This window comes from Maniola hyperantus, chromosome 10 (assembly GCF_902806685.2).
Source record: "Maniola hyperantus chromosome 10, iAphHyp1.2, whole genome shotgun sequence".
NCBI classification, from domain to species: domain Eukaryota; kingdom Metazoa; phylum Arthropoda; class Insecta; order Lepidoptera; family Nymphalidae; genus Maniola; species Maniola hyperantus.
The window spans coordinates 6898078-6925797 of NC_048545.1; the positions used below are offsets into that span (position 1 = coordinate 6898078).

Sequence of the window (27720 nt, forward strand, 5' to 3'; positions counted from 1 at the left end):
AGTTAATTGAAATAATTGTATAATGTCTTAAATAAAAGTCATTGCTATACAAAAGAAAATTTTAGTTATTTACAATATTTTAATGAAATTCATATTTTATTTAAAGCACCGTAACCGTCATTTTAATTAGTTTATAGATACATGGCGCTAAATTTCCAATAGTCTAAAACTGAACACATTGACAGTTACAGAAATTAACTCGAGAACATATCAAACGTATGTATTTTTATTAATAGGTATTATTATAACTTAATTTTTATAAGCGCATATCTATATTCAATTTGATCTGGCTCATTAGTATAAAATGTAAATAAATTAGTTAAAGTTAATACCTATTTCTGATGTATAATAAAACATCTGATTTAGAGTGCAGAAATAGGCATTAATTTGATTTCATTAACGTAAAATAAATAAAGATGCATGAATATTGAAATATTGTTTGTAAAATATATGTAATAGGTAGCACTCTTTATTTATTTAATAATCAATTAGGTTGAACATGGACTTCATCTAAATAATAATAGTAAAATTAGATTTGAACACTTAAGAAAAATATTATAGGTACATAACATTTATCAAAATAAAAACAATTCACGATCTCTTATTTTGCACATAATAATTTGCATATAGCAACATTATTATATTGTATGTTGGTTTAAAAAACATATAAAATTGATTTAATTATGTTTATAACAAAAAAGTCAACACTCTTCAGTCTTGATTACAGTAGTACTTTACGTTAGTCTGACTTCTGCGAAACATGCGTCACAAACACGAACGGGTTTTGTGTTGCCGATGAGAGCAACTGTTTTTTCACTGCACGCGCCGCAGAATATGTGGCCACATCTTCTGCAGTGATGCTGTGAATAATATAAAGGCTTTAATTAAAACGAGCAATTCTTTTATATGATATGAGGAGGCAAAGAAAACGGTGCAATGGGACGAAAAAAATTTACAGGAGCAAAAAACGGAGTTGTACTATACAGACAAACGACGCGAGAGGCTTATATGAATTAAAGCCTAACCAGCAAAATAAAAAACCCGCTTTAGGGGCGCCACTTGTGATTATTTCATTGCAACACTAAGTATAGTCATGCACATTTAAATTGGTCTTGTAGCGTTAAAGAAAAAATGTTTTAACTATCCAGTAATTCATTATTTATCTTTGAACAGCATCTTTCCTGGGTTACAAATCACACTAATATTATGAAGGCGAAAGTTTGTATGTGTGTGTGTTTATTTTATTACTCTTTCACGCAAAGGCTACGGGGCGGATTTGGCTGACATTTGGAATGGAGATAGCTTATACACTGACCTATGACCTAACTGATTCTTAACACACACGATACTTTTCATCCCGGAAAATCAAAGAGTTCCGTGGGATTAAAAACCTATATCCACTCGGACAAAGTCACGGGTATTATCTAGTAAATAATAAGTTATATTGTCATTTAATAGGTACCTTTCTCCTTGCAATGGTAAATTCCTTAGCACACGCGGCGCAAGCTACTGCGTCCTTGTCACTTGTCCAGTTGGGAGTATCTTCGGTAGATTTTGCCTCTTTTTCTAACAATTCGGCTAGCTGCAATTTGTTTTCAGACAAAGTGGCTCCAACTTCCTCTAGAGTTTTCTGAGCTTCAGTATACTGCACCTTGAGGTGATGCTGTTCTTCTTGAAGTGCTATATATTTCTAGAAAAATACAGGGAATAAATTAATTATATTTTCTTTAATACGAATATCGATGTAGCGTCGATTCTGATGATTTTATCTAAACTGAATTTAGAGTATCTGCATCTTTTCTTTTTAATATTGCTAAAAAAGCACGGGAAATAAGTTTTAAATTGAACTCTAAATTTTAGTGCTACTCTACAAATTTTACTACTACTCTAAAAAACACATCCTACTCTAAAATTTAGTTGCTATCAGTACCACTATCAATTTATAAACTTGTCTAGAAACATGATTTTGTAATAATTACCTGTCCTATAGATTTAAGAGATTCCACCTCTTGTGTGAGTATTGATATCTTATCCCGATCTCGCATCATTGACTCCTGTAATTGAAATAATTGGTTGTGATGAACTGCCAAGCAAATACCGGACGTCCTTTAATTTATTATAATATTACAAACGAAAAATCCGAAGTGTTATTCTCTTTTATCACAAGCAAAATTTTAAATCCGAACCTTAGTACAGTTGCCGGCAAGAAATATTGTACATAGACCTTTAGAGTGAGATTGCGTAGAGCGTTATCTCTCTCAATCATACCTGTGGCGTTTAATGAATATTTACAGAAATTCTTGCAGAATTTCTAACGTTCGTAGTTTAGTTATTTAAAGGACATTCCATAATAGATCAGATATTTTTGTAACGCCTAACAACGTAATTCTTTAAATATTTAGGTAGGTACCTAAGATTTAATGTACCTAAACCGTCATTCAAGCAAAAATTCCGGTTTAGCAGTTTTGCTGATAACTTTTTCGGATTAAAAAAATCCTTCAATTCAACTATTCATACTGAACATTATAAATGCGAAAGTGTGTCTGACTGTCTGCTAGCTTTTCATGGCTCAAATGTTTAACCGATAGTGACGTAAAGTATAGAGATAGCTTACACCCTGGCTGGGGCATACACTTATACATAGGCATAAACTTTTTATTCCAGAAAATCAAAGAGTTCCCACGGGATAATTAAAATACCCATCGGGTTTGATTATTTTTATAAAATTTGATACAGAGTAATATAGCTTGCATCCCGAAAATGGACATATCATACCTTTTATTCCGGAAAGTCAAAGAGGTCCCACAGAATTTTCAAAACTTATTTATATTTACGCGCACGAAGTTGCGGTCATCATCTAGTTTCTAATACTCTGTTCATCGTATTGTTGCACTCTATCAGTGAAGTGAACCTACTCGTTTAAGTGTTTTGTACTAATGGACCCGATCCGATCCGATCTTCCCTCGATCGCTGACAATCCTTTATAAAAGGGGCTCTATATGCAAAATCTCTAGCTTTCATATCCAGTGGTTAGAGCTTTAGGTTGATAAGATTAGATATACCTGTAAAGATATCCGCCATTCCCGTTCTATCCGCAAGTCTCCTTCTGCAGCGACTGCCCTGGTCTCAGCGGTTGCGGCCTTTTGCCCCAAAGACCTTGAATTCTCTTCTAGGTTTTTTCGAGCATTCTTATCTTCCTGTAACCTGTACTTTTGTTATAGCGGTAACTTACCTTCTGATATTATTAAACTCAAATCTCTCTCACCATATTGTGAGAAATGTGTGTTGTCATGTGAAATTCGTCTTTCATTTTGGAGGTTTTTAATTCGGTGATTTGTTTTTGAAAGTTAAATATTCACATGTAGATGTTGCAGACGATTTTATTTTATTAAGAAATGTACACAAAATTATCAACTGATCTATTTCAGTTATGTATTTATTTTAGTTTATAGGGACTCTATAAAGTGGGTTTGCATATTGTGTTTTTGCAATTTTTGTTACTTTTTGTTTGAAAAAGTCTGTCGGAGTTGAAAATGTTCACTACCATTTTTAATTAGCTATGGATGGAAATGTATCTATTGCTGCTAATTCTCTTGTACATCACAATCTTTAAACTAAAATGTCAGGTCCTAATATAATGCTATCATCTCTTTTATAATGCTCCCTGCGGAAAAGGATAGAATTTTGTCAATTTGGGCGATTGTAATTTTTTTTAGAGATTGTGTACAACAGAATTAGCCACATTGATTACTTTTAGTTTAATGAATTTGGATTACACCTAATTCAATTCACAGATAACATACATAACATACCTGCGACACAACTTAGAATAGAACATAAAACATAAATTGATGTACTTGATCGAACCAAGTGATAAGGTAGACAATGCTTTTTAGCATTTTAAGTAGTGCTGGTACCTTTAACATTTCTACATGTCACTTTTAAGCTGGATTCAGGCTTAAACCATGCTTCAGCCGGGCTTCTGAGGCATGTATATTTACACTTTAGGGTAATTTTATAAAAAGCAGGGTTACAGTCCCGACTCTTGATGTGATAAATCGGCATTGGCGCCGATTCTTTTGACTTTCTCTAAACTAAATTTAGAGTATCTGCATCTTTTTCTTTTTCATATGACTAAAAAAGGACGGAACTTGAATTTTACATATTGCAAAGACTCTAAATTTTAGTGCACGCTACAACTTTAAACAATATGGTCACTACTGGCAGCTAAAGTCACAAGGTTTGACAGATCTAAATTAAATTTAAAACTATCAAACTGTGTCTGTCCTTTTCATATTACATTAGGTAAAAAGATGATCCGAATACTCTAAAATTTAGGTGTGCTCAGAATCAGTACCAATGTGTAATTGTAAGCAATTCCAATAGTTTTTTTTAAATGTGCGTGCACATTTATTAGCACGGGACTATTTTCGGTATCGACTTACGAATGCCTCTATGCAGGTGTCCTGCTTCGTTTATAAAAGCACCCTCATGTACTAATTCATGATACTCCTGGCCCGGAGTAACATAAATTAGTTCATTTAAAACTATCCCCACTATAAGGCACGGTTTCCACTGAAGCGGAGTGGAGAGGAGATGTGCTCAGTCGACCAATCAGATTCTTAATAGATGACGAAATCTGATTGCTTGACTGACCGCATCTTCTTTCTGCTCCTCTTCGGTGGAAACCTGGCCTAATTTTTGATCGACCGATTCATAGTGTAGCGTGAATTAACCTTTAAGCTAGTGACAAAATTCTTTAGTTCAATGGCCGACGAGGTGGTCATTGAACACCAGGTGTTCCACTTTATCCACTCGTGGATAGTAGTGCAACGACCATTTTTAATAGGATCTAACAGAATTCTTACAAGGGTCAGTGGATTTGAAACACTTTAGAGTACTTACCTATAGCTTTTTTGTTTTACCCACACTAAGGAAATTTCGAAATAATTTTTAAATGCATAATTTAATAATTACGGAACCTGCAGGATTCGAACTTTACTTTGGGTATATGAAAGCAAGGATTTAATTTAGGTAACACAAGGTTAAGGTCTAGCAAAAGAAAAAAGAAGTCAGAATCATGGCTAAGAACGTTAAATGGATAATACGACTACCTACATTGTTTGTATCAAAAAATAAGTTTAAAAAATGTTAGTGGCAATAGTCATGCAAACACAAATCAGTGTGATAATGGCAAACCTGCACAAGAAACAAAATAAAACAAGCACAGAACTGTAGTTTTTGTAAATGAAATACGGTATGCGACTGAATATCATTTATTACAAAGAAGGCTTTTTTTACATAACTAGAGATTTAAGATTACAAAACTATAAAAGAAACCGACACAGGTTTACCGAATTTATACATTAATTGATTCTAAAAATCTAAAATGCTAATACATTATTGCGCATTATAATTATTCTTTTAGTCATAATTACTATTGGGTATCGGGTAGTTAAAATTACATAAAAATGAGATCAATTAGTGATATATCTTTAAAGAATACATACAAATTATCCTATGGATTTAATCACATGTACTCCCTATAATACTTGAATATCACTGAAAAAATATAAAAAAATTATCTAATAATAATTTGGTATCGTTCTCTGTAATAGTTCTGAATACATCAAATTAATAACGCTAGAGATTCTAAGAAATAATTTTAAATATTGATAAAAACATTTCAATACTCTAGCACGGCTAAAGCTATAATATAAAAATTACAAGTCCATATTAGGTATATTGTTTTCGTAATGAAGAAAATTATATATTTGATTGTTAAATTTAGTGGAAAGTTATTATAATATAAACCTAACAAAAACTTAACACGATCCAATAAATATTACAACTAGTATTTTGGAATAATTTTAACCACAGCAACGATAAGCTAAAGCAATACTAGCGCCTTGCCTCTCATGTGGTATTTATATAATGTAATAAAATATATTTTATCAAAATATCACTGTTTTATTGTGAGGGTTTGCCAATATCAAGGGATTTTTTTTTTGCAAGCGGTGCATCGCACACACCTAAGTGCGGTTTCAATAGATTGATATGTCAAGCAAATACGTTATGTTATAATAGGGTATTTGACTAGTAATTGTAACAGAAAATCTGACTTAAAATGTAACTATGTAACCGATTTTTGTATAATGAAAACAACTTGTTGATATAACAATTATAAACAATAACAAGTAGTTATTTAAAAATAGTCATGATATTTATTTTCCAAACTTGATAAGTTCTATAAGTCCCGCAAATTGCTATTACGCTGGAACCATGTCTCATTAACATCGAAATGAAAATATATATATAAGTAAAAATATACCATCAGCTCGAAACTTCAGTCTAGTGCTGACGACACTGAAATGGAGACCACGCGCATTAGCAATTTGTGGGACTTTATAATAAAAAGAATAACCGTGAGTTTGCACCAAAAATATTATGTGAATGTTTGAAAGGTCGTCGTTGAAGTGAAAACTTTTAAACGCGCGTTGGGCGATTTTGGAATGTGTAATGTAATGTGTATCTAAGTCGCGTCACCGATATGCTAATTTTATTCATGTCAATTTTGGAAGTTTCAAATATGCTTTCGGTAGCCGGAGTGCCCCTAACATTATTAATTTAAAAAAAAACCACTGTTATTTGATAATTTTAAGTTAAGTTTTCACTTCTGTTGGTTGTCCCCTTTGACTGCCAAATTTTTATTTGACTATGCGTTCGCACTGCAGAAAATCGTGTAGGTTCATAGACGTAATCATTCAGTCTTACGTATGAAGGCTGCGAATTGTCGGCAAATTCTCTTCAACAAGCGACACGAACGACAATAGGATAGCGGTTCGATACATTGCCAGAAAAGAGAGTCTTCAGCATGTTTTATGTAAAGGTTTCGTCAGTGCAAAATCACGAGAAGACAATTCGTGTTTGTCAATTACTTGCAATCAAGCAAATAAGGAATCAAGTATTTGGGAAACAAACATATATTTTTTCTTTCAAAAACATCTTTCTACGTTTATTAGCTGTTTTTCATTTGTATGTATTTTAAAACACTACAATGCGATTGTAACGCGATAAATGTTAAGTCGAGATTTTCAACTACCATAATAAATCTAGGTAGGTGCTCGTATGAGATTTGATTGTCTAGTTTAATTTCTAGCCATATTATCACATTACCGCAATTAACGTCAAGTACCCTATTAAATCTTTTAGGCACTGATCGTCGAGCGATTCAAGGCATATGTTAAGAAAAACATGTATAACCTACTTCTCATCAAGCTGATGTATCGTGCTGCCCATTGACTCAGTCTTTGCTTCCAATTTGGCTATTAGGTCTGTTTTATGTTTCAAGGAACTTTCACATTCCTAAAACAAAGCCAGTATTTAGCTGAGTTAATACAATATTATAATACTATTGTGGTATTGAAATAGAAGATAGTAGTTAGTAATTAAGCACACATACGCATTTCACTAAGCATTATATTATTATTCTAAAAATATTTGAGGCTAATAAGATGGATTTACTATTATGTAGTAAATAAAAATAATTATTATTTCTATGATATCAATTCCGCCATCATATTATCCTCTTTATAAATCTAAGGAACAGTATTAGATTAAAACGTTAGTTATTATCGTGTGAATTTAATTATTTATTATTAAGCTACGAGAAACATCACCGTGTGGGCTTTGATTATTCGAACAATATTTACAAAAAGCTATATTATTTACTATAATTTTATTTCTCTACTGCGCTACGGATTTGGCGGAACCGTTATTTTTACGGAACGGTGGTATTTCCTGTAGGTTTAGTTTTTTGTTGGGCGGACCCTCATCCTTCGACTTTATACCCTTTTGGTGACTACTGTGTGCTTTAAGCATTTCTAACTTCTCCCCTAACTGATCGTTAGTGGGCGATTTTAAAGCTTTGACTAAATCATGGTCTGGTCCGAGGAAGTGGTTATATTTTTCGAGGTTGTGGAGTATTTTGCCAATTTGCTCAGCCTTCCCTTGGAGCCTGGATACCATTTCACCTTTCTGCGTGAGTTCCATCTCGCATTCCTTCCATTCGATTAATGCGGCATTGACGAATACACCAATGTGTTAGTAATACATTTTCATGGGTAAGCATGGTAATCGATTAAAGCGGAAACTACATGCAAGAAATAAAACTGCCCATTATATATTTTTATGATGAGTTAAAGTTGCTTTGACCTATAGTTCGCGACGGTTGAGATGGCAGTCGCGACGTGCAGGCGATGGCAGGCGGGACGCCCCGCACACCTACACGTCACCCGCATTAGCCCGCACCGGGTTAGCGCGAGGGCTGTGCAGGTGTGCAGTGTGTTCCCTCCCCGATTGCTATCTCGACCTATCGCGTACTACAGACGCTTTGACCTTTTTTGACCACAAAGGATACTAACAAAACAAACTAAGGCTTTGATCAGGCCCATGAAGAAACTAGAACGTTAACCTTACTGTAATAAACTGTTCAAATAGAAGTAGGTAGTGAAACAGTGGTTTCAAAACTGTCGATCACGTAGATCTACACATTACCAATAAACGGAAGACTTAAAACTTGAGATATGACAGTACAGATAATTTGGCTGGAATTTGTAAGTTTTTGGTTATCGTGTCGATCTACATTTTAAAGTATCTCCAAATCAGAAGATTATATTTTTGTCTATTTCCATCCATTCTTGATTTCATTTTCTCTCTAATAGTGGAACTTTTATTTCTTGCACGAGATTATCTATAAGCGTTAGGTAACACCATACACACATTAAACTAACTAGTTTTGGAAAGGCCGGTAGTCGAAAATCCTCGAATTTACAGCGTTTAGTACAGCGCAAACAATAAAAGTGAAAAAATAATGATTTATGTTTTTTATAAGCCACAAATTAGTCACTGAGCGAGGCAAAGCGAGTGCATGGGCGGACAATGATGGCTTAGCACCCACATCTAACAATGAAGCTTCGCGGGGCAATAGCTTCTAACAGCAGATTTTTTAAATATAAGCGGCCCGTATACATGTCAATCTGATCTAGATAGATTTGAAATAGCTCTTCATTAGGTACTAATTTAGTTCAATAGTGAGTGTAGTATAAGGTGGTGTAGTTAGAGATGATCCGATTTAAATCACCTTAATTATTGATTTTATTGCCACACTTTTTGAGACTGGAGCATACATATCTATGTATATATATAAAAGGAAAAACTGACTGACTAACTGACTGATCTATCAACGCACAGCTTAAACTGCTGGATGGATCGGGCTGGGCATACAGATAGCTATTATGACGTAGGCACCCCCTAAGAAAGGATTTTTGAAAATTGAACCCCTAAGGGGGTAAAATAGGGGGTTGAAATTTGTGTAGTCCACAAGTGAAATGATAAAAAATTGTGATTTTAATTTAATAGTTGTTGGAGGCAAAAGGAGTGCTCACGGTAGCTGTTGTACTACAGCGTATGCCACTAATCTAATACTATGTTTAACTCTAATAAAATTTGAATAGTTGTAAAACTCAAGGTTATAAATTAATGTATTTTTGTTACTCTGTGGAGTGTGGGTCCTTGAAAATGCCCAAGCAAGCGTAATTTAGATAATATTGTTGTAATGTAATGTGACTGAATAGTTAGTAATAAGTATTTATACACATTGAACCATGAAAATGTATGAATCAATTACAGATTGCATGTTGCACAAAGGTCGAAAATGAATTGTCTATCATAAGATATTTGGTGTAACTTATAAATGTAGTTTGATAACTTAATTTTTGCATCAAAGTAGAAAAGGTAGAAATGCCAAAACTGCCCTAGTAGGTAATGTAATAGACAGATACGTTGGTCGTTTATGTCGTTTTCTTAGCATTTAATTATTTAATACTTGAAATGTTTGTGATTTAAGATAGTGGAATCGGTTTTTCGGAGAAAATTTTACATAGAATAAATTTCATAAATTTTTGCTTTCATAAGTTTTCAGGAACTATATGGACTAATCAGTAATAGGCAAAGCGTACAGTTCAGGTCCCTTTTCTATGACATTAAAATTTTATCTTACTTTCATTACAATTGTGGCATCAAACTTGATACTGTGTGAAGAAATATCAAAATTAAATTACCTTTAGTATCGTAAAGAATTAGGTCGATTCCGTAAAACCTGCATCAATCATTATTACCAATAGCCAATAGTGAGCAAGCGTCAACCAATAAGAGGTGATTGCATCGTGACATTGTAACTGTCATTCTCCCGGAATCGCGCAGCAGGTAGGCTAGCACGGAAGTTATGATTATTTCATTGCGATAGTCGCGTGCTGAATTTAGGTAAGTATAGAATTCTTGCTGGCACTATTGTAAAATTTACCAACCAATAGTGAGGAAGTTACCTCATACTAGCGATCTGCGTCGTCTTCGTACTGGTAGCTTATTACAATTTTCGCAGGAATATCTAATTTTAAAATAAAATAAAATATAGCCTATGTCACTCAGAAATAATGTAGCTTTCTAGTGATGAAAGAATTTTTAAAATCAGTTCAGTAGTTCCAGAGATTATTTCTTACAAACAAACTTACAAACTTTACCTCTTTGAATATTTTATCTCACATTGTAGCTGGCAAACTTTCAACGTTAGCCCGACTAGTTTCGAACCCATCCGGGGTCCTTTTTCGAGGATTCAGTTCGCGCACGCGTCGCGGTTGAGACTGGGGCTAACGTCGACTAAACACGTGAGTACAGCCGGGTGTAAGATATGTATAGATATGTATAATAGATAGTTACATACAAAATGAAACCACAATAGCTTTGTACGAGATTTTTAAATAAAGGTGTTAAAATTGGCGTCACAAAATCTGTTTCGCGCATGGTTACGATTTCAATGTCATAGAGATTCAGGGTTAAGAAGCATTCGTCTAACCTACTGTGCTAATTGATTTAGGCAAAGGGTACAAAATCAAACGAAACATGCTACACTTATGGCTTACCTGTAACTTTTTGTACATTTCCAGGTTTATCAGTTTAATATCGTCCAGTTGCCGTCTCAGAGAAATTATAGTGTCCTGCTTATCGTGAATATCTTTCTCTAGGAGTTTCATAGCGACCTCCATTTCTGCTTTTAACGATATCTGTAAAGACAGAAATATTATAAACATATTTCAAATCCTATTACCTATACCTCTATACCAAATTTCATATAAATCGGTTAAACGGACGGGCCTTTAAGAATCCCGAGAGTACTCGTTGATTTTCCGGGATAAAAAGTAGCCTATGTCCGTCCCCGGGATATGAGTCAACTCTGTACTCATCAAAATCGGTTAAACTGTTGGGCCGTGAAAATCTAGCAGACAGACAAGACACACACTTTCGCGTTATTAATATTACGTATGGATAACTGCCTTTCATTATAGTTATTTGCATTTTATTGTATGATTATTTACACGTTATCAAAAACAGAAAATAAAATAACTGTCATTTCGTATCTCACACTTCTTCTGACTTTTATAGTACGCGACAAATCGAGATGGCAATCGCAAACTCGCACAGCCCTCGCGCTAACCCGGTGCTGGCGAGCGCGGGTGACGTGCGGGTGTGCGGGGCGTCCCCCCGCCTCATACCCGGATTGCCATCTCAACCTGTCGCGGACTATATAATATATGTAAATTTCAGTGGTTTACAAACAATTTCAAGAGTAGTGACTTTATTGAAAATGTTATAAAGCTATTCGATGTAATAACGATAACAGTAAATAAAGTAACACTTTTAGAGTTGACCTATTTTACGGCTGAATGGATTCGAAAGCAGAAGCGTTCGGAAGGTCACAACTCAACGTGCATTTCTTCAAAGCTACATTAGGCCGCGATTACACTTGTAAGTTTTACTCACGTAAGTAGCTTACGTGATTAACTTACGACAAAAAACATGTAGACACTCTTATAAGTAAGATAAGATAGAATAAATTTATTTGACACTAGATGATGCCCGCGACTTCGTCCGCGTGGATTTAGGTTTTTAAAATCCCATGGGAACTCTTTAATTTTCCGGGATAAAAAGTAGCCTATGTCCTTCCCCGGGATATAAGCTAACTCTGTTACAAATTTCATCAAAATCGGTCAAATGGTTGGGCCGTGAAAAGCTAGCAGACAGACAGACAGACACAGTTTCGCATTTATAATATTATAGTATGGATGGATAAAAAATACCTGCAATTCCAACTCCTTCTGCAGTTCCAAATTTTTCTTCCTCTCTTCATCCAAAGTCTTAGCCAGTTCAGAGTCCTGCTTATATTTATCAGAAGTATTACTTTTCACGCTTCTTTTCTCCTGAAAAAGAAATGTATTATTTCTACTAGTGTAGGTACGTAATTCGCCTGTTTACTTATTATTCAACATGATCACCATGATCAACCCATGACCCGCTCACTACAAAGCACGGGTTTCCTCTCAGAATGAGAAGGGTTTTGGCCAGTCTACCACGTACTACGCTGGCCAAGTGCGGATTAGTAGACTTTACATACCTTAGAGAACATTATGGAGAACTCTCAGGTATGCAGGTTTCCTCATAATGTTTTTCATTACCGTTAAAGTATGTTAAAATGTATAAAAATGTTTTCGTACCGAAAAGTTACATGTGCGTGCCCGGGATCGCACCCCTGACATCCAATTAGGAGGCGGAACATTACGAAATCGTTATTACAATTCAACTTCACCGGTATACCTAAGTAAAACGATCGTGTAATATGAAGTGTAGTATGAAGCTTAAATAAACATAAACATTTAATGATCTGCGTCTTAGAAGCATAATGATAATCAGATTCGCAGTAATGGCAATGCTTGACAGCAAATAATTATTGTTTTCGATGAGGTCATCAACACATCACCCACACAGCACTGTGGCACAATGTTTTTATTATTGCTTCAAGTGTACCTATGTGTCAATGAAAACTATCTATAAGTATCGATGATTAGATAGCGTTGAATTACAAATGTGTTTAACGTACAGTACGCGTCAGAAAGTAATGTACATCGACCTTCAGAAGGAGATAGCAGATTTGTAGAGCACCGTCTCTGTCGCTGAGACCGACAAAACGTCATATAGGTAGACATGAGTGACAGAGACAACGCTCTACAAAGCCGAAAAGTCATTCTCAAGGCCGATGTACAATACTTTCTGCCGCATACTGTAGTAAGTATACTAACTACTATTTTTATAATGATTTAGTAGAATACCAAAGAATCAATCTTTATGTAATTACGAGGTGATGACCGCGACTTTTTGAATTTAGGCTTTATTAAAAATCTCGCGGGAACTCTTTAATTTTTGTAATTACGAGGTGATGACCGCGACTTTTTGAATTTAGGCTTTATTAAAATCTCGTGGGAACTCTTTAATTTTTCCAGATACAATAGTAGTCTATATGCGTCTCCGGGATACAAGCTATCTCTGTACTAAATAGATGATGCCTGCGTTATCCACTTTCAAAAATCCAAAAGAAACTCTTTGATTTTCTGGGTCAAAACGTAGCCTACGTCCGTCCCCGGAATGTTAGCTGACTCTGTACCAAATTTTGTCGAAATCTGTTAAACAAATGGGCTGTGAAAACTTAGCAGACACAATTTCGCATTCGAGCGCAGCGAGCTGAGTCTCTGTGAAAAAAGGAACCCCGGATGGGTTCGAAACTAGTCAAACCTATGTCGATTAAATACCAGTAGGTATCGCCGTAACAATCTGTACTTTAATTTCGTACTTATAATATCTATTATGCATATGGGTAATATTGTGTATTTTTTTGAATGAACTAAAAATTAAAAATAGCAATGAATAGAAATAATAGAAATAAAACCATTGCAGTTTTGACTGAATAAATCTGCGCAAATATTTCGGATTAACGAAATCCTATAATTCGTAAATCCTAAAAGAGCTACAGAGCAACGAATCGTAAATACAATAGATATATCGCGATACCAATGACAACATACCTCCTCTTCGGCTTGCATTTCCATCACTTTCATCCTGCTATCTTTGGTTATGTCCTGACCTGAACAGAAAAAGAAACGCACGTGTTCAGACGGCACACAAATAAACACGGACGTCCGAAATCAGACCGCGTATCAAAATAGCTCACAGTTTTTCGCCCAATTTACTTTTTTCCTCGGACTCTTTGTTGTTGAATTGCCCATCGCGAATCGCATAACGGTGTTTTTTTCATGAAGGTGACGATAAACTGACGTGCGACGAGACCAGCATACTTATGTCTACTAAGCGATACTAAACTCAAAAGGTCGTGAGTCATTGTATTGCAAGGTGTCTTATCTAATGCAGACTCTACTGTGTGAAGCGATTTTCACATAGTTTTCCGAGTGTTTTGTGTTTATAGCGACCGAAAGATCGCAAACAGGTTTATCGCTTCCAAATAATTTTGATTTGTCACCTCGAAAATTCGGGTTATTGTCTAGGAATTAATGAGTTATATCCGCTTCTTTATAATTTTTCCTATTGGATACAGAATAGAATAGAATATAGAATACAGACATTGATTCTGGTATACCTACTGATCTAGAATATTTACTGTTTGAACCTAGACAGGTAAATAAAATAAGTCTCCAGGAAGAGAGTTAACTCTATATTTTTATCCGGTTTAGAGATAGATTCGAGTAATGGTAATACTTTCGCATTGTAAAACAGTAAACACACATATTTCCTGAATTCATATTTTTTATATTTTTTGACTGTGGACTAAATAGATTTGATTAAAAAATAATTTAGATGTACCGGAAAGACATAAAACAGGTAAAGGTAGATTCGATTTCTTACAAAAATGGGAACGTGTCTCACCTAAAGCATATTTTAGCTGATTGTTTTCCTCTACCAGCTGAATCATGGTATTTTTGGCGATCGCCAAGTCCTCCTTCATTAAGGCGTTCGTTGTGGTCAGACCCTCGACTTTGGACTGAAGATTTGTCACTGTGGCACTAAAATAAATTTGCCGTTTATTCCCAAAACCCAATAGTAAGTATTCTTGAGATTCAACAACCATTTTCACGCAATAGCGTGCACTGAACTTTAGAAGTGGGAGTGTGGATTCGAACTCCAGTTGGATCAATTTAGGGTATTATTCCTGCCTCAGCTCTGTTTAGATCTTCATAAGGCTTAGACCGTAGCGGGTTACTACCCAGCTATAAAACGTTCCGGTAGGTACGATGCCTCGTTGAAACTAAACAGCTGATTAGGGACATAGGTTCAAAACTGCCCAGATTAGGGCGCTTCGATTTTAAACGGCATCGTCACATCACCAGATGAGAGTCAAGCGCAAACTTGATCGAAAAAAAAGGTTTTCTTTATGAATGCAATATTTTTAAGGCATTCCGAACCAGTGGTAGATGCATTTGACGATTCAAAGGTACTTGTAAAAGTTTAATTGAATAAAAATAACTTTGACTTTTATTTTTGATGAAATTTGTAATTTATTGATGTTATTGATTAATTTGTAGATGCATTTGACGATTCAAAGGTACTTGTAAAAGTTTAATTGAATAAAAATAACTTTGACTTTTATTTTTGATGAAATTTGTAATTTATAAGTAGGTACTTAGTTGGTTAGCGCGTTTTAATAAATTAATACTTAAATAGTTACGACGAAATCCACAACTTATCAGTTCAGTAATCATTAATTAATTGCAGTATAGTGTACCTTATCAATAGTAATTAACAAATAATACCTAGTTACATTTACAAAACGAAAGTTGAGACCGCAGAAACGCTTATAGTAGTGTATTTTTTGGCTAAAGATAATATTAATGAAAAACAACAATGAAAAAAAGATTAAGGGCTGATTTTTCTATTGCCAGGTAAACTTTAACTGACGAATAGCTTTGACGTTTTAACAAATTTCCTATACAAAAACTGTCAAAACCTCAAATTCATTCCTCATATAAAAGTTATTTGACAATTGAAAAATCGGCCCTAAATCTGGTGTAAATTATATGGCAAAGTTGTGAAACGTTTTGAATAATACACAGATTAATTATTATTTTAAAAGGAGGCATTGTTCTTCTCGTGTGGAAAAGCAATGTGTGTACTCACTTGAGATGTCTGTTGAGCTCTTCAATGTAATTCTTTTGGTCCAGCATTGTATTGATGTGTCGCTGCTTCGGTTCGTTGTTGCCATTGTTCCCATTGCCGGCCAGATCGTTGGAGGAATTGCTACCACGGAGATATAGGGAGAAATCTATCACGCCTTGCTGACTGTCTAAATCTTCTTCCTACGAGATTATTTTAAATACGCTTGTAGGCTCGCCGCCATTTAATTGTAAACACTTTGCTCATTGAACATCGCGTCATCGTCCCCACCGTCATTGTGAGATTATAAATGCGGATGCGCAGTGTGTCACGGGATATTATTCGTGTGGCTCTTGCCGATGGCACTTCTCAGTAGACACTATGTGTGTCGTACTGTAAGTTATTATAATTGTTGTTGTGACCTAATGTGGTTTAAGACGTAAGGTTACAGTACTAGGTTGTGAAAGGTGCTGTGAAAGTGTGTGTGACTGTGTAGTGTGTGTTCACTAGCTGTGTATCGGTAAGTCCTTCTTGTATCGTTCCAATTTGTATTAGACAAACGTGATTGTTGTAGTTGAGGTTAATTGAACTAAGTGTGGTGTGCTAGGTTAGCTGGTTGGTCTGGGGCCGGTATGGGGATGGTTGGAGCCGGTCGCTAGGTAGGGACTTAGCTGGTGTTAGTTAGCATTGCCTAGTCTCATAAGAGACGTTGTTATCATGACTCATTATTGACGGTAGGTTAATAGTTGAGGGTAGTCTGTGATATCTCTCTTAGTGTGCAAGAATGATGTTAGTATGCCCACGAAGGCTCGGTTAATCTAAAGGTTGTAATCCTGACGTATCTGGTTAACCATTACTTAAGGTTACTTTTAGTGGTTTAGTCTTCAATCTCGATCATAATAACATACTTCTGGTGGTGACGAGCCTATATCAGAAGTGGGATTACCCACACTAAGCCCACATGAGATTACCCACACTAAGCCCACATGAGACTACCCACGCTAAGCCCACATGGGATTACCCGCAGTAAACCCACACGGGAGTCGTACGGACTTACTCTAGTTGTCAAATAGTGCATTGTAGTTGTTCTTCCAACCGTGAGGTGTGTTCCTTTTTGTCTGAACAGCGGCTTGCAGTATTTGTTGTTTCTGTGCGTGTTCGACAGTCGATCCTGGATGAGGGGTGTTGTCCAAGTCAGTCTGACTAACGTAGCAGTTGGTTGAAGGGACAGACTCCTTCCAGATGTTTTGTTAGTATGTTCATGAGTCTATCCTGGTAAGGTAGTGTCCTTCCAGATGTTATGAGTCCATCCTGGTAAGGAAGTGTCCTTCCAGATGTTATGAGTCCATCCTGGTAAGGAAGTGTCCTTCCAGATGTTATGAGTCTATCCTGGTAAGGAAGTGTCCTTCCAGATGTTATGAGTCTATCCTGGTAAGAGTGTCGTCCGGGCCAGACTCGTAAGAGTTGGTTGAGGGGACACACTTCTTCCAGATGGTGTGAGTTTATCCTGGTAAGAGTGTCGTCCGGGCCAGACTCGTAAGAGTTGGTTGAGGGGACACACTTCTTCCAGATGGTGTGAGTTTATCCTGGTAAGAGTGTCGTCCGGGCCAGACTCGTAAGAGTTGGTTGAGGGGACACACTTCTTCCAGATGGTGTGAGTTTATCCTGGTAAGAGTGTCGTCCGGGCCAGACTCGTAAGAGTTGGTTGAGGGGACACACTGCTTCCAGATGTTATGAGTCTAGCCTGGTTGAGGGGTGTCGTCCGGGCCACGCTCAAAAGAGCTGGTTGGAGGGACACACTTGCTCAGTCCAGATGATAGTTGATCCTGGTCGAATAGATACCTTGTTTCTTTTTGTCTAAACTGCGGCTTGTAGTACTTGATGATTGGAAATTGTTCGCGCTTGATCGTACTAGCGCCCGAGGACGGTCGCAAGTCAGAATGGCCGTGATGGTGCTAGTCATACACTCCGTAGTCGTGTTAGATGATGGTCGTGGAGTCAATAAACTATGTGATAGTCAAAGATAACCAAAACCAAAAAAAAAAACAAAAAAAAAATTGTTTGTAAAGTTTAGTTAGATGACATCGAGTTTCTTGCTGGTTCTTCTCGCTAGGTCGTGGCGTTCAGAACCAGTGGTAGATTTGATTTAGAAGTTCAAATAAAAAAAAATCGTTTAGATAGTTAATTGATTTAGAAGTTGCAATAGCAATTGCGCTCTAATCAAATGAAGTGTAATTTAAAATTGGTTTAATTATTTAGTCTTTGGCAGTCTTCCGCGTGGTAACGCGTCAGTTAATAGTTTCTTACGTGTACGTTTTAGTTCATCTAAACTCAGAGTTAATACTCGCTTAGTTTGTTGCAGTTTGTTATTGCCTTTAGACAAACGATCAGTTGAAAGTGATTTCTTAACTAAGTTAGGTTGTTCCACCTTTATAATAATTGTTGAAAGATTCCTTGGCTTAGAAATAGCCGTGATAGTCAGAATCATAACCAACATCATTATGTGACAATTCTTTAAAAGAAATGTAAAGAGTTTGGGTAGCAAGGGATGTCTATCAAGTTTGACTGATCGAAAGGACGCTGATGTCCGGTTCAGTGTGGTAGAGTGATCGAAGGGACGTTGATGTCTGGTCCACACTCCGCTGGGGAATAGTTGTAGTACTAGACTTATTATGTTCGCTTCATTTATTGTTGTATGATGATTTGAATGTGAAAAGTGTGCAATGACGGTTAGTAGTTAGTCAGGATGGACGAGCGGTAAAATGATTTTGTGGTTATGGTTTTGTCCTCACATACTTTGTAATACTTGGCGTACGAGGACGTACGCATGTCAGAATGGCCGTGTAGGCTCGCCGCCATTTAATTGTAAACACTTTGCTCATTGAACATCGCGTCATCGTCCCCACCGTCATTGTGAGATTATAAATGCGGATGCGCAGTGTGTCACGGGATATTATTCGTGTGGCTCTTGCCGATGGCACTTCTCAGTAGACACTATGTGTGTCGTACTGTAAGTTATTATAATTGTTGTTGTGACCTAATGTGGTTTAAGACGTAAGGTTACAGTACTAGGTTGTGAAAGGTGCTGTGAAAGTGTGTGTGACTGTGTAGTGTGTGTTCACTAGCTGTGTATCGGTAAGTCCTTCTTGTATCGTTCCAATTTGTATTAGACAAACGTGATTGTTGTAGTTGAGGTTAATTGAACTAAGTGTGGTGTGCTAGGTTAGCTGGTTGGTCTGGGGCCGGTATGGGGATGGTTGGAGCCGGTCGCTAGGTAGGGACTTAGCTGGTGTTAGTTAGCATTGCCTAGTCTCATAAGAGACGTTGTTATCATGACTCATTATTGACGGTAGGTTAATAGTTGAGGGTAGTCTGTGATATCTCTCTTAGTGTGCAAGAATGATGTTAGTATGCCCACGAAGGCTCGGTTAATCTAAAGGTTGTAATCCTGACGTATCTGGTTAACCATTACTTAAGGTTACTTTTAGTGGTTTAGTCTTCAATCTCGATCATAATAACATACTTCTGGTGCTGACGAGCCTACACGCTTTTATAATAAAATCCTGGAAATTAGGTCTTTAAGATTTTATTTAAATTATGTATTTTTATTTTTTACACACAAAACGACGGAATACTGACCGAGATATAAGCTGTTAAGATAGAAGGGTTGTTGAGAAACCAATCTACCAAACCTACTGGATTATTTTGCAATACGTAGGGATAACCTCAGAGCAAATTCATCTCAGACAGACAGCAATACAGCCGCAAGGTCGCGATACAGTAATGATGAATCGCTGGTAATAAATAGGTATCTTACTCATTAAAAACATCATTTACGATAAGGTACTTAAGGAATCAAAATGTACAGGCTACACTTACCTTAACACACAAATTGCAATCAACAACATTGAGGCCAACAAGTAACCCCGTTATGATCACAGCTTCCTCATTTAGCATCAATGCGTGCGGTTCAAAGTAATCCTCGAGCGTTTCCTCGCGATGCTCCAATAAGATTCTGAGGTAATCCGCTAGGCGCTTCTGCATCAGCGCTAGACGTAGCCAGGCCCTGGCGCGGCCCATGGCGGTCCTAAAATACAAAATAATATAAAAAGCTGCTGTCGTGTGACATACGAAAGGAGCGAAGCACTGTCTCTCTCTCGGACTGGGCATTTCATGCCCAGCCCCAGCCCAGCTGCGTCCGTTCGTTCTTTTAAATTGTAACCATTTAGGTCTGCCGTCCCAATCGTTTGATAAGAAGCTTCGGCTCAAAACTTTATACACTTTATTTTTACACTAACGTCCATTGTCAAGGCAGACATTATATACCAGCCATGAAAAATAATACGATAAAAACACGAAATAATCTCGGTAGTATAATTCATGCGCAAAAATTATTAGCCTTGACCTTCATTAACCGACTTTTTCACTATAGGAACACCCTTGATCACAATCACACCTGATGGAAGGTGATGATGTGACCTAAGATGGGACGCGATTGCCTAGAAGATGCGTTTTCACTCTGGTTTTAAAGATACCCCGTGTGTTATTGGTAGGAAACACAGATCTCGGAAGAAACATTGAAATATCACGGAATATACTCACTTGACAGTGGGCAAGTCCCTGATGCTAGCTGTAATGTCGGCTGCTTCTGGTGAATATTTTTCGACCATTTGCAGAATATCCCATAGTTCCTTCTTTGGACCAAGCAACCCCTAAAATATCCTCAACAGTTATAAAAAAGAATCAAGAATATAATTTCCAAAAAAGATTTTTTTAAAAACTTTATTGCACAACAAAATTCTAGTAAATCAAGTGTTGTCATGTCAAGATGGCAATCGGGGTATGAGGCGGAGGGACAGGGGTCTCCTCCCCGATTGCCATTTCGACTTGTCGCGTACTATAGGAGGAATGTCAATCTTAAGGTGTGATAGGCGCGTAGTGTTATGTTTACTTGTGTGTTGTGTTATACATACTTTTTCAATGGTGACACATTTTGCTGACAATTTTTACGTCGTAAAATTGAGTTATACATTTTTTTTAAAGAATATTAGCCATGTTAAATGACTAATATTCCCCTTTCCTCTCCAACTAAGCGTCAGAAAATAGGTTGTAGATGTTGTTAAGTGTACATACAGGAAAGTGTCCTAAGTACCTTTTTAGGTTTGAGTCCATGACGCATGACGTGCTCGAGAACAATGAAGAAGTGATGCAACGGCAGATGGTCACTGTCGAGCATACGGCCATATCGGAGCGATTGCTCAATCAGCTCCTTCACAATCAGCTTCGAGATATTCACGAGATTGCTGCGCTCTATCACTACTGGGTCCCGAGCTGCAAAACAAATTTTAATTTAAAAACCTATATCAGTTTGATATTGTAATTGTATTCAAGTAGGTACCTACTTAGATAAAATATTATGCTTGTGTAGATGACTGAAGATTATGTTTAAAATATGTTAATGTTGAAAAAAAAAATTTTAGTGCTTTGGAAAATTAACTCAATAAAATATATACAATTACGGTAATAAATACGCTGATTAAATTATATTAGGTGTCAACTATTTAAAACCGGTTCGATAAACTTTAAACAAAACGGTGGGAAAATGGGTTTTTTTTAGTCGCAACTCGCAATAGATCACTAATGCGACTGCGATTGTTATCAAACAATAAAAATGAGAACGACTTCCGCAGTAATAAAATTAATTACCCATTAAAGAATGCATAGGATCGTCTGGGGATGCAATTGCACCGTTATCCGACTGGGCGGTGTAGGAGTTCTGCATCTCCATATCGTGCAGTTCCTTCAAACAGAGCCACTCTCCGTCAACTGAGACGCGGAAGTTGCACAAGTAAATGGTGTCTTGCGCCCCGGCCATGTCCGCATCGGGGTTCTCTTCTCCTTGGATCCCAGATGGTAAGCCCAACTCAGGCAAGGGTTCCACCCCGCGGACCGCAGTTAGAGAACGCATAATAAAGCAGCAAAATAACTATGAAGCGAAATACCACACACGATATCGTGAATTATGTTCACTCTTGTTTATACATAGTTACTCAAGTCCTCAACGAAAATTCCCGTAGTTCTTCCTTTGAGCTTTGGTATATTTTGTACGACAGGTAATCACAATTTTAGTATAGATTGTTATTTTGAGTACAAGAAAGCACCGCGAAGGACAATGTCACGCTAATGGGTTTTCCAGCACAATCAGAATGTGTTATTGATTTTTCAACAAGCAAGTGTTGGGGAGAAAATCAATACTCCGAAAAGGTGCTGCCATCTGATGTAGCATGTGGGAACTTCTTGACATTAGCTTTTAAGTGTGGTTAGCCTACGATTCGTTATTTTATATTTAGTACCTATGTTGTCAATACTTTCTTCATGTGATCAAATGTTACTGGCAAAGATTTTAGCAAGTTATTTGCCATAGACCAATAAATACTCGTTATTTGTAGATGCTTATAGTAGAGTTTGTTTAACTAATTCCTATGCCTACAATAGTGCATAGAAATAAAATGTAAAAAAGTCACCATATCATAATATCACACCATTTTCTACGGAATACGGACGGGTACTACGGAACCCTCAGTGTGCGAGTCTGATTCGCACTTGGCCGGTTTTTTAATATCCCAAATGGAGTCACCTTCCAGTCTCTGTCTATTTCTGTCACAGCCATGTTTTAGTTAGATATCTAGTGTTTATTGTAAGAAACTTGACGAGAGCACTTGAGACAATGGCTGTCTAGGATTCCATAATTGCATTAAAGTATTTTCTTTAATCTTGTAACCTGTTATAGGTTACCAGCCCCCCAATTGTGTAAGAAAAACGTATTCATCATTATCGTAATCGTCAACATGTTCTGCCCTGTGAAAAAATGTAAACAGCGAATCAACCAATCAAAGGCCAGAATTTTTTGACGATTACGATAACAATGGATACGTTTTTCTTACACAATGGGGGGGGGGGGGGGGGGGGATAATAAAACGTAGATTTGTAATCGTGCTCCAAAACAGGAGTTCTTAAAATGTTTTACAACATAACACAACAGCATTCAAAAAGCTCGCCAAAGCGGTCTTCTTTTCTCCCTGATTTCCAAAATTAATCTTCTCCTTTGCCTCATTCCTGATAAAAAATCCATCTTTCAATTATTTATAATATCTACCCTACGTCAAATGACGATAATTCTAAGAAACAATAGATGTTGGGTTCCCAAGGTGCTAGAACGGTGACCTCCAACCAGAAACCACAGCATTGGCAGACATTTCATTAAGTGGATAGAAGACATCACATGAGCCACAGCATCTGGCACAAGACCTTGGTGTGTGGAAATCCCTATGTCCAGCAGTGGATATGTAGCTGACGACAATGTTTTAGAATATGGTAACTATCTATTTAACTCAGTAGTAGAGGAAAGATGGAAAGCAAAATTTTAGCATGTTTAAGTTTCAAACATAAATAATATTTTAAATACAGAGCATATATTTTATCGTTTAAACTACGGTGAGTGATTTCCATTATAAATAATACTCCCCCGTCCCCCGTAAATAATAGTCCATATATTTTGTTATTGAATTCCAAGTCCCAACTCTTCAATCCTGATGCTGCGAGATACTGAACTCCTAAGGCGTATGGATTTGGAAAGTTTTGCTGGTAAATTGATATTTTAAGTACCAAGGAATGACTACTTACATTAAAAAGCTTAAAATAAAAAAATATATATTAAACACCTGACTTCCAAAACCCCTACAAAGTAAAAAAATAATTTTTGTTTCTACACAAATATGTATGTATGTATGAAGTCGGACGAGCTTAATAAAAGAGACTAGAAATTAGCTCACCCGAGTTCAACATACATAACATAACAAAAATTATGTTTTTACTTAGTAGTGGTTTTGGAAATCGGTTTTTTATTAACTAATGCTGTCTGTACATTTCTAATGGTCTAAGCACACGGTAAGCACGAGCGACGTTGCGCGACGCGGCCTAGTGGCTAATATAGTTTATTTATGAGTTTGTATGGAACAGGGCGCTGCCGCGTCAGTCGCCCAGCGCAGCATAAGTGTGTTTGGTCCTTAAATGTGTTTTACTAAAACAACTTATCTTATTGCTTTTGATTAGTCAAATTAATCTACCACTGATTCTGAATGCCTGGCAGTCACTTTACAGGTACCTACCTACCTATAGACTAAGATTATAAAGAAGTATGTAAGCTGACTTGCTAAATCTACTGCGTCCGTTTAAAATCCTACCCAACAGGAAAGGATTTAAAATGGGAGCAGTAGATTCAGAAATCACTCATATTTTTTGAATATTTGATTTCTTAAAAGAGTACCTAGCCTTAGTTTATATTTTATAACATAACCAAATAATATTTAAATTTCTGCAAAGAAATTGTCCTCAGGATGTAATTAATCCTGTGGGAACTTTTAGTTTTTATGCAATAAAAAGAATCCTTTGTTGATTGCTGTATATATCTACAGCATACAAGCACTTTGTGCCAAATTTTGTTCACATCAGACTAATGATTGAAGTAAAAATACATAACAAACAAAAATAAACACAGGCATTTCAGATATCTATATAATATGACGGCTATGATTTTGTTCATCTGGATCTATGTTTTAAAAACATTCCATGGAAACTATTTTGTTTTCCAGGATAAAAAATCCAATCTTCCGTCTTCAAGATTTAAGCGGTCTACATACCAAATTTCGTCAGAATTTGTCATGCTGATAGACCACAAATAGGTGAGACGTCTATCTGTCTGCTTGTATGTCTGTTTTGCATTTATAACTTTATTCAAGAGCTAACAGGCACGGCTTGACACAAAATCACAATTGTAAGTTGGCACAAAAGTTAGCAGGAGGCACCAAACCGTGGCTGTAAGCATTTATATATGATAATTATAATATTATATATGACTAGTAATAGAGTAAGTACTTACACTTCGTACTGTAAAAATATGATTTCTCTGGTCGAGACAATAGCAGTTCCGGCCATTTGTCCTCCCTGCTCGACGACACCGATGGGGATCTCTCCAGGAACGCCGACTTGACTGAGGTTGTAGACGTGGCTGGGGACAGTTCAGTCTGTTTGTCCTTAGAAGACGCCATAATTAATTATTACCTATTAATTAAACGACGAAACATTTCTGTCCAAATTTCAGAATCTCCAAATAACTTTTATTTTTCCTTGACGTGTCACAATAAACAATCCACAAATCTGTCATTTGTCATTTTTGTTTGGTTGGTAGAACAGCAGGGCTATGCTGTATCTTTGAAAGTTTTCGTTAGACTTTGAGTCCAGTTGGAAATCCATGAAATTTAGGTCACGTGATTTTGTATTCCGTATCGCATGCGTGGATAACTAGTTACGAGTACCTAACACTTGGCAGTTGGCCAACATTAACATACTAGCATATTTTATCGACTTTATATGGCTAAATTAAATATCTCTGCCTGACAGGTAGCGTAGTAGAAATGTAAGACTTTTTAATTTATACGACTTACACTAGTTTTTCATTATTATCTATGGACATTTGACATTGACATTACGAGTTACGACCTAATGTTTGTTTTGATAAACAGACTTATTTTAATTTTTAGCTGATGTTTTCTTAATTTGATCTACGGTTTTGTTTTGAAAAGTAAGTGAAAAACATATTAATGTAGAATAACTATGACTATACTGTAGAATACCGGTATTCGTGAGTGATTTTGTTGTGTACAGTAGCATAATACCTAGTTAATATTAGTTCTTCAGCATAGAACTTGAATGTGAGTCATGAATTGCCCTTTTTAACTGACTTCTTGCCTTTATAGATGGCTACATACAACTAGAAGGGTGTCGGTCCGACAGTTCGAACTCTTAGTAGAGTTCGCAGACCCAACGCGACTTGTCCATACGCGCTTGAGGGCCAACCGTTGCCCTCCAGCTAATCGCTGTTGGAGGTGTGTCCAAAGACCAAAACTGCTGAACATTGGCAAAGAGTGAGTTATTTTTACCTATTAGTATTTAAAAAACATGCTAGTCATTTCATAGGTAGGTACATTATAATACTGAATGTCATACATCGCATGCTGCAGTTTATGTTATGTCACCTTACCTATAACATAAGATCCAAAAATTAACCACAAGTAACCTGTCTATTGTGAAATATAAATTTTTTGAATATCAATGTACGGGTGGTGTGTGATTTTGATGCACACATGCAGATAAGCATATGCTACTTAATTAATCTTTAATATATAAATATATAAAAGGAAAAGGTGACTGACTGACTGACTGACTGACTGATCTATCAATGCTCAGCTTAAACTACTGGACGGATTGGGCTGAAATTTGGCATGCAGATGGCTAGTGTGATGTAGACATCCGCTAAGATGTCGGAAAATTCAATCCCTACGGGGGTGAACTAGGGGTTTATAATTTGTGTAGTCCACGCGGACGAAGTCGCAGGCACAAGCTAGTTAATTATAAAAACTAACTAGTTTTATTAATTTCAGGATGTACTTAATGCTCGAGACCAACAACAAGAAGTTTCAAAGACAAAGTAAGTATTTAATTTATCATCATACATCCCTTCATATAGATAGCACCTTCATTACTTCTGAGTAAGATTCTCAGTGTGAGATGACCTTGGCCAAGTGTTGATTGGTAGAATTCACACACCACAAAGAACATTATGGAGACATGGCATACAGGTTTAGTTTCCTTTAGTTAGTGAAAAAATACAACTTTTACTTTTAATAAGTTTATAATATTAAGATTATTGTAATTTTTTTTTACTTTATTAAATCCTTACTTAATATAAACATGAAAACGCCTGTCAGTCTGTCTGCTAGCTGTTCACTGCCCACCCGTTTAACTGATTTTAACGAAATTTTGTACAGAGGTAGTTTGTGGCTACTTTTGGCCTCGGAAAATAGGAGTTCCAACAGGATTTTAAAAGTCTAACTCCAAGTGGACAAAGTAGCAGGCTTCATCTAGTTGTCATATTATACTTACATTATCATTTTTTTTACTTTTGCGATTGCAAAATCTCATGTTACGTAAAGTTCACCATTTTCATTTCAGTTCAGCAGGATGTGAACCATGCCCAACTGAGCATACCAGTTGGAGACATGGCGGCTAGCCATCGAGGAGCGGCATGCGGCGGCTCTCAATAGAATTGCTAACTGCAAGCAAACTGCAGCTCTAGTCTAGAGCAGCATACTGAAGCTGAACGAGTGGCTGATGGGGTACCTATCCCAAATCAAAGACAATGCGTGTAGACTTTAGATTTGGAATTCAATCGGCATTTGTTTAGAAATCAAACCTGGGATTTCAGTTAAAGCAATCCACATTTGCTTAAGAATCGAACCTGGGGCTTAAGGTCACAATTTACTCCTTGTTTGACTGGTACGGGTGGTGCCTTTTATTATACCATAAGGTTATATATTACATTATCCTATTACATACTTATGACTTATTAAATACTGTTACCTATGTCAAAATTTATAACTGTAAATTATCAAAGTTAGAATATTAATTATTGTTATGATTGTTACTATATTTTTTTTAACAATAAAATTTAATTGTTTATTTCTTGCTTTTTGAATAAAAAAACACTCCATAATAATAGGGTTGTATTCAAGAAATGTCAAATTTGTTTTTGTACAATAAAAATTTATTTTT

At 36.3% G+C, this 27720-nt stretch overlaps 1 protein-coding gene and 1 long non-coding RNA gene across 4 annotated transcripts; one reads left to right on the plus strand and one right to left on the minus strand.

Annotated features, from left to right (window-relative positions):
• Window positions 1-2: 2 nt before the first annotated feature.
• On the minus strand, window positions 3-25277 carry LOC117985676 (RUN and FYVE domain-containing protein 2-like). Of its 3 annotated transcripts, none has more exons than XM_034972435.2 (14): window positions 24989-25277; window positions 21203-21381; window positions 20653-20762; window positions 19930-20137; window positions 16075-16253; window positions 14827-14963; window positions 13971-14029; window positions 12195-12314; window positions 10980-11120; window positions 7268-7365; window positions 3063-3204; window positions 1980-2054; window positions 1463-1690; window positions 3-860 (listed from the first exon to the last, which is right to left on the minus strand). In XM_034972435.2, the coding sequence occupies exons 1-14, from the start codon at window positions 25155-25157 to the stop codon at window positions 735-737; spliced, it is 1971 nt and encodes a 656-aa protein (XP_034828326.1). In that variant the 5' UTR covers window positions 25158-25277; the 3' UTR covers window positions 3-734. The 3 variants fall into 3 exon arrangements, with proteins under 3 accessions (XP_034828326.1, XP_034828324.1, XP_034828329.1); XM_034972433.2 differs by lacking the exon at window positions 24989-25277 and adding an exon at window positions 21757-22505; XM_034972438.2 differs by lacking the exons at window positions 3-860; window positions 1463-1690; window positions 1980-2054; ... (1 more) ...; window positions 7268-7365; window positions 24989-25277 and adding exons at window positions 7372-8061; window positions 21757-22944.
• A 40-nt stretch (window positions 25278-25317) lies between these two features.
• On the plus strand, window positions 25318-27615 carry LOC138402947 (uncharacterized). The gene is made up of 4 exons (XR_011237256.1): window positions 25318-25690; window positions 25866-26033; window positions 26550-26596; window positions 27121-27615. It is a non-coding gene; the product is annotated as an uncharacterized lncRNA (long non-coding RNA).
• Window positions 27616-27720: the final 105 nt, after the last annotated feature.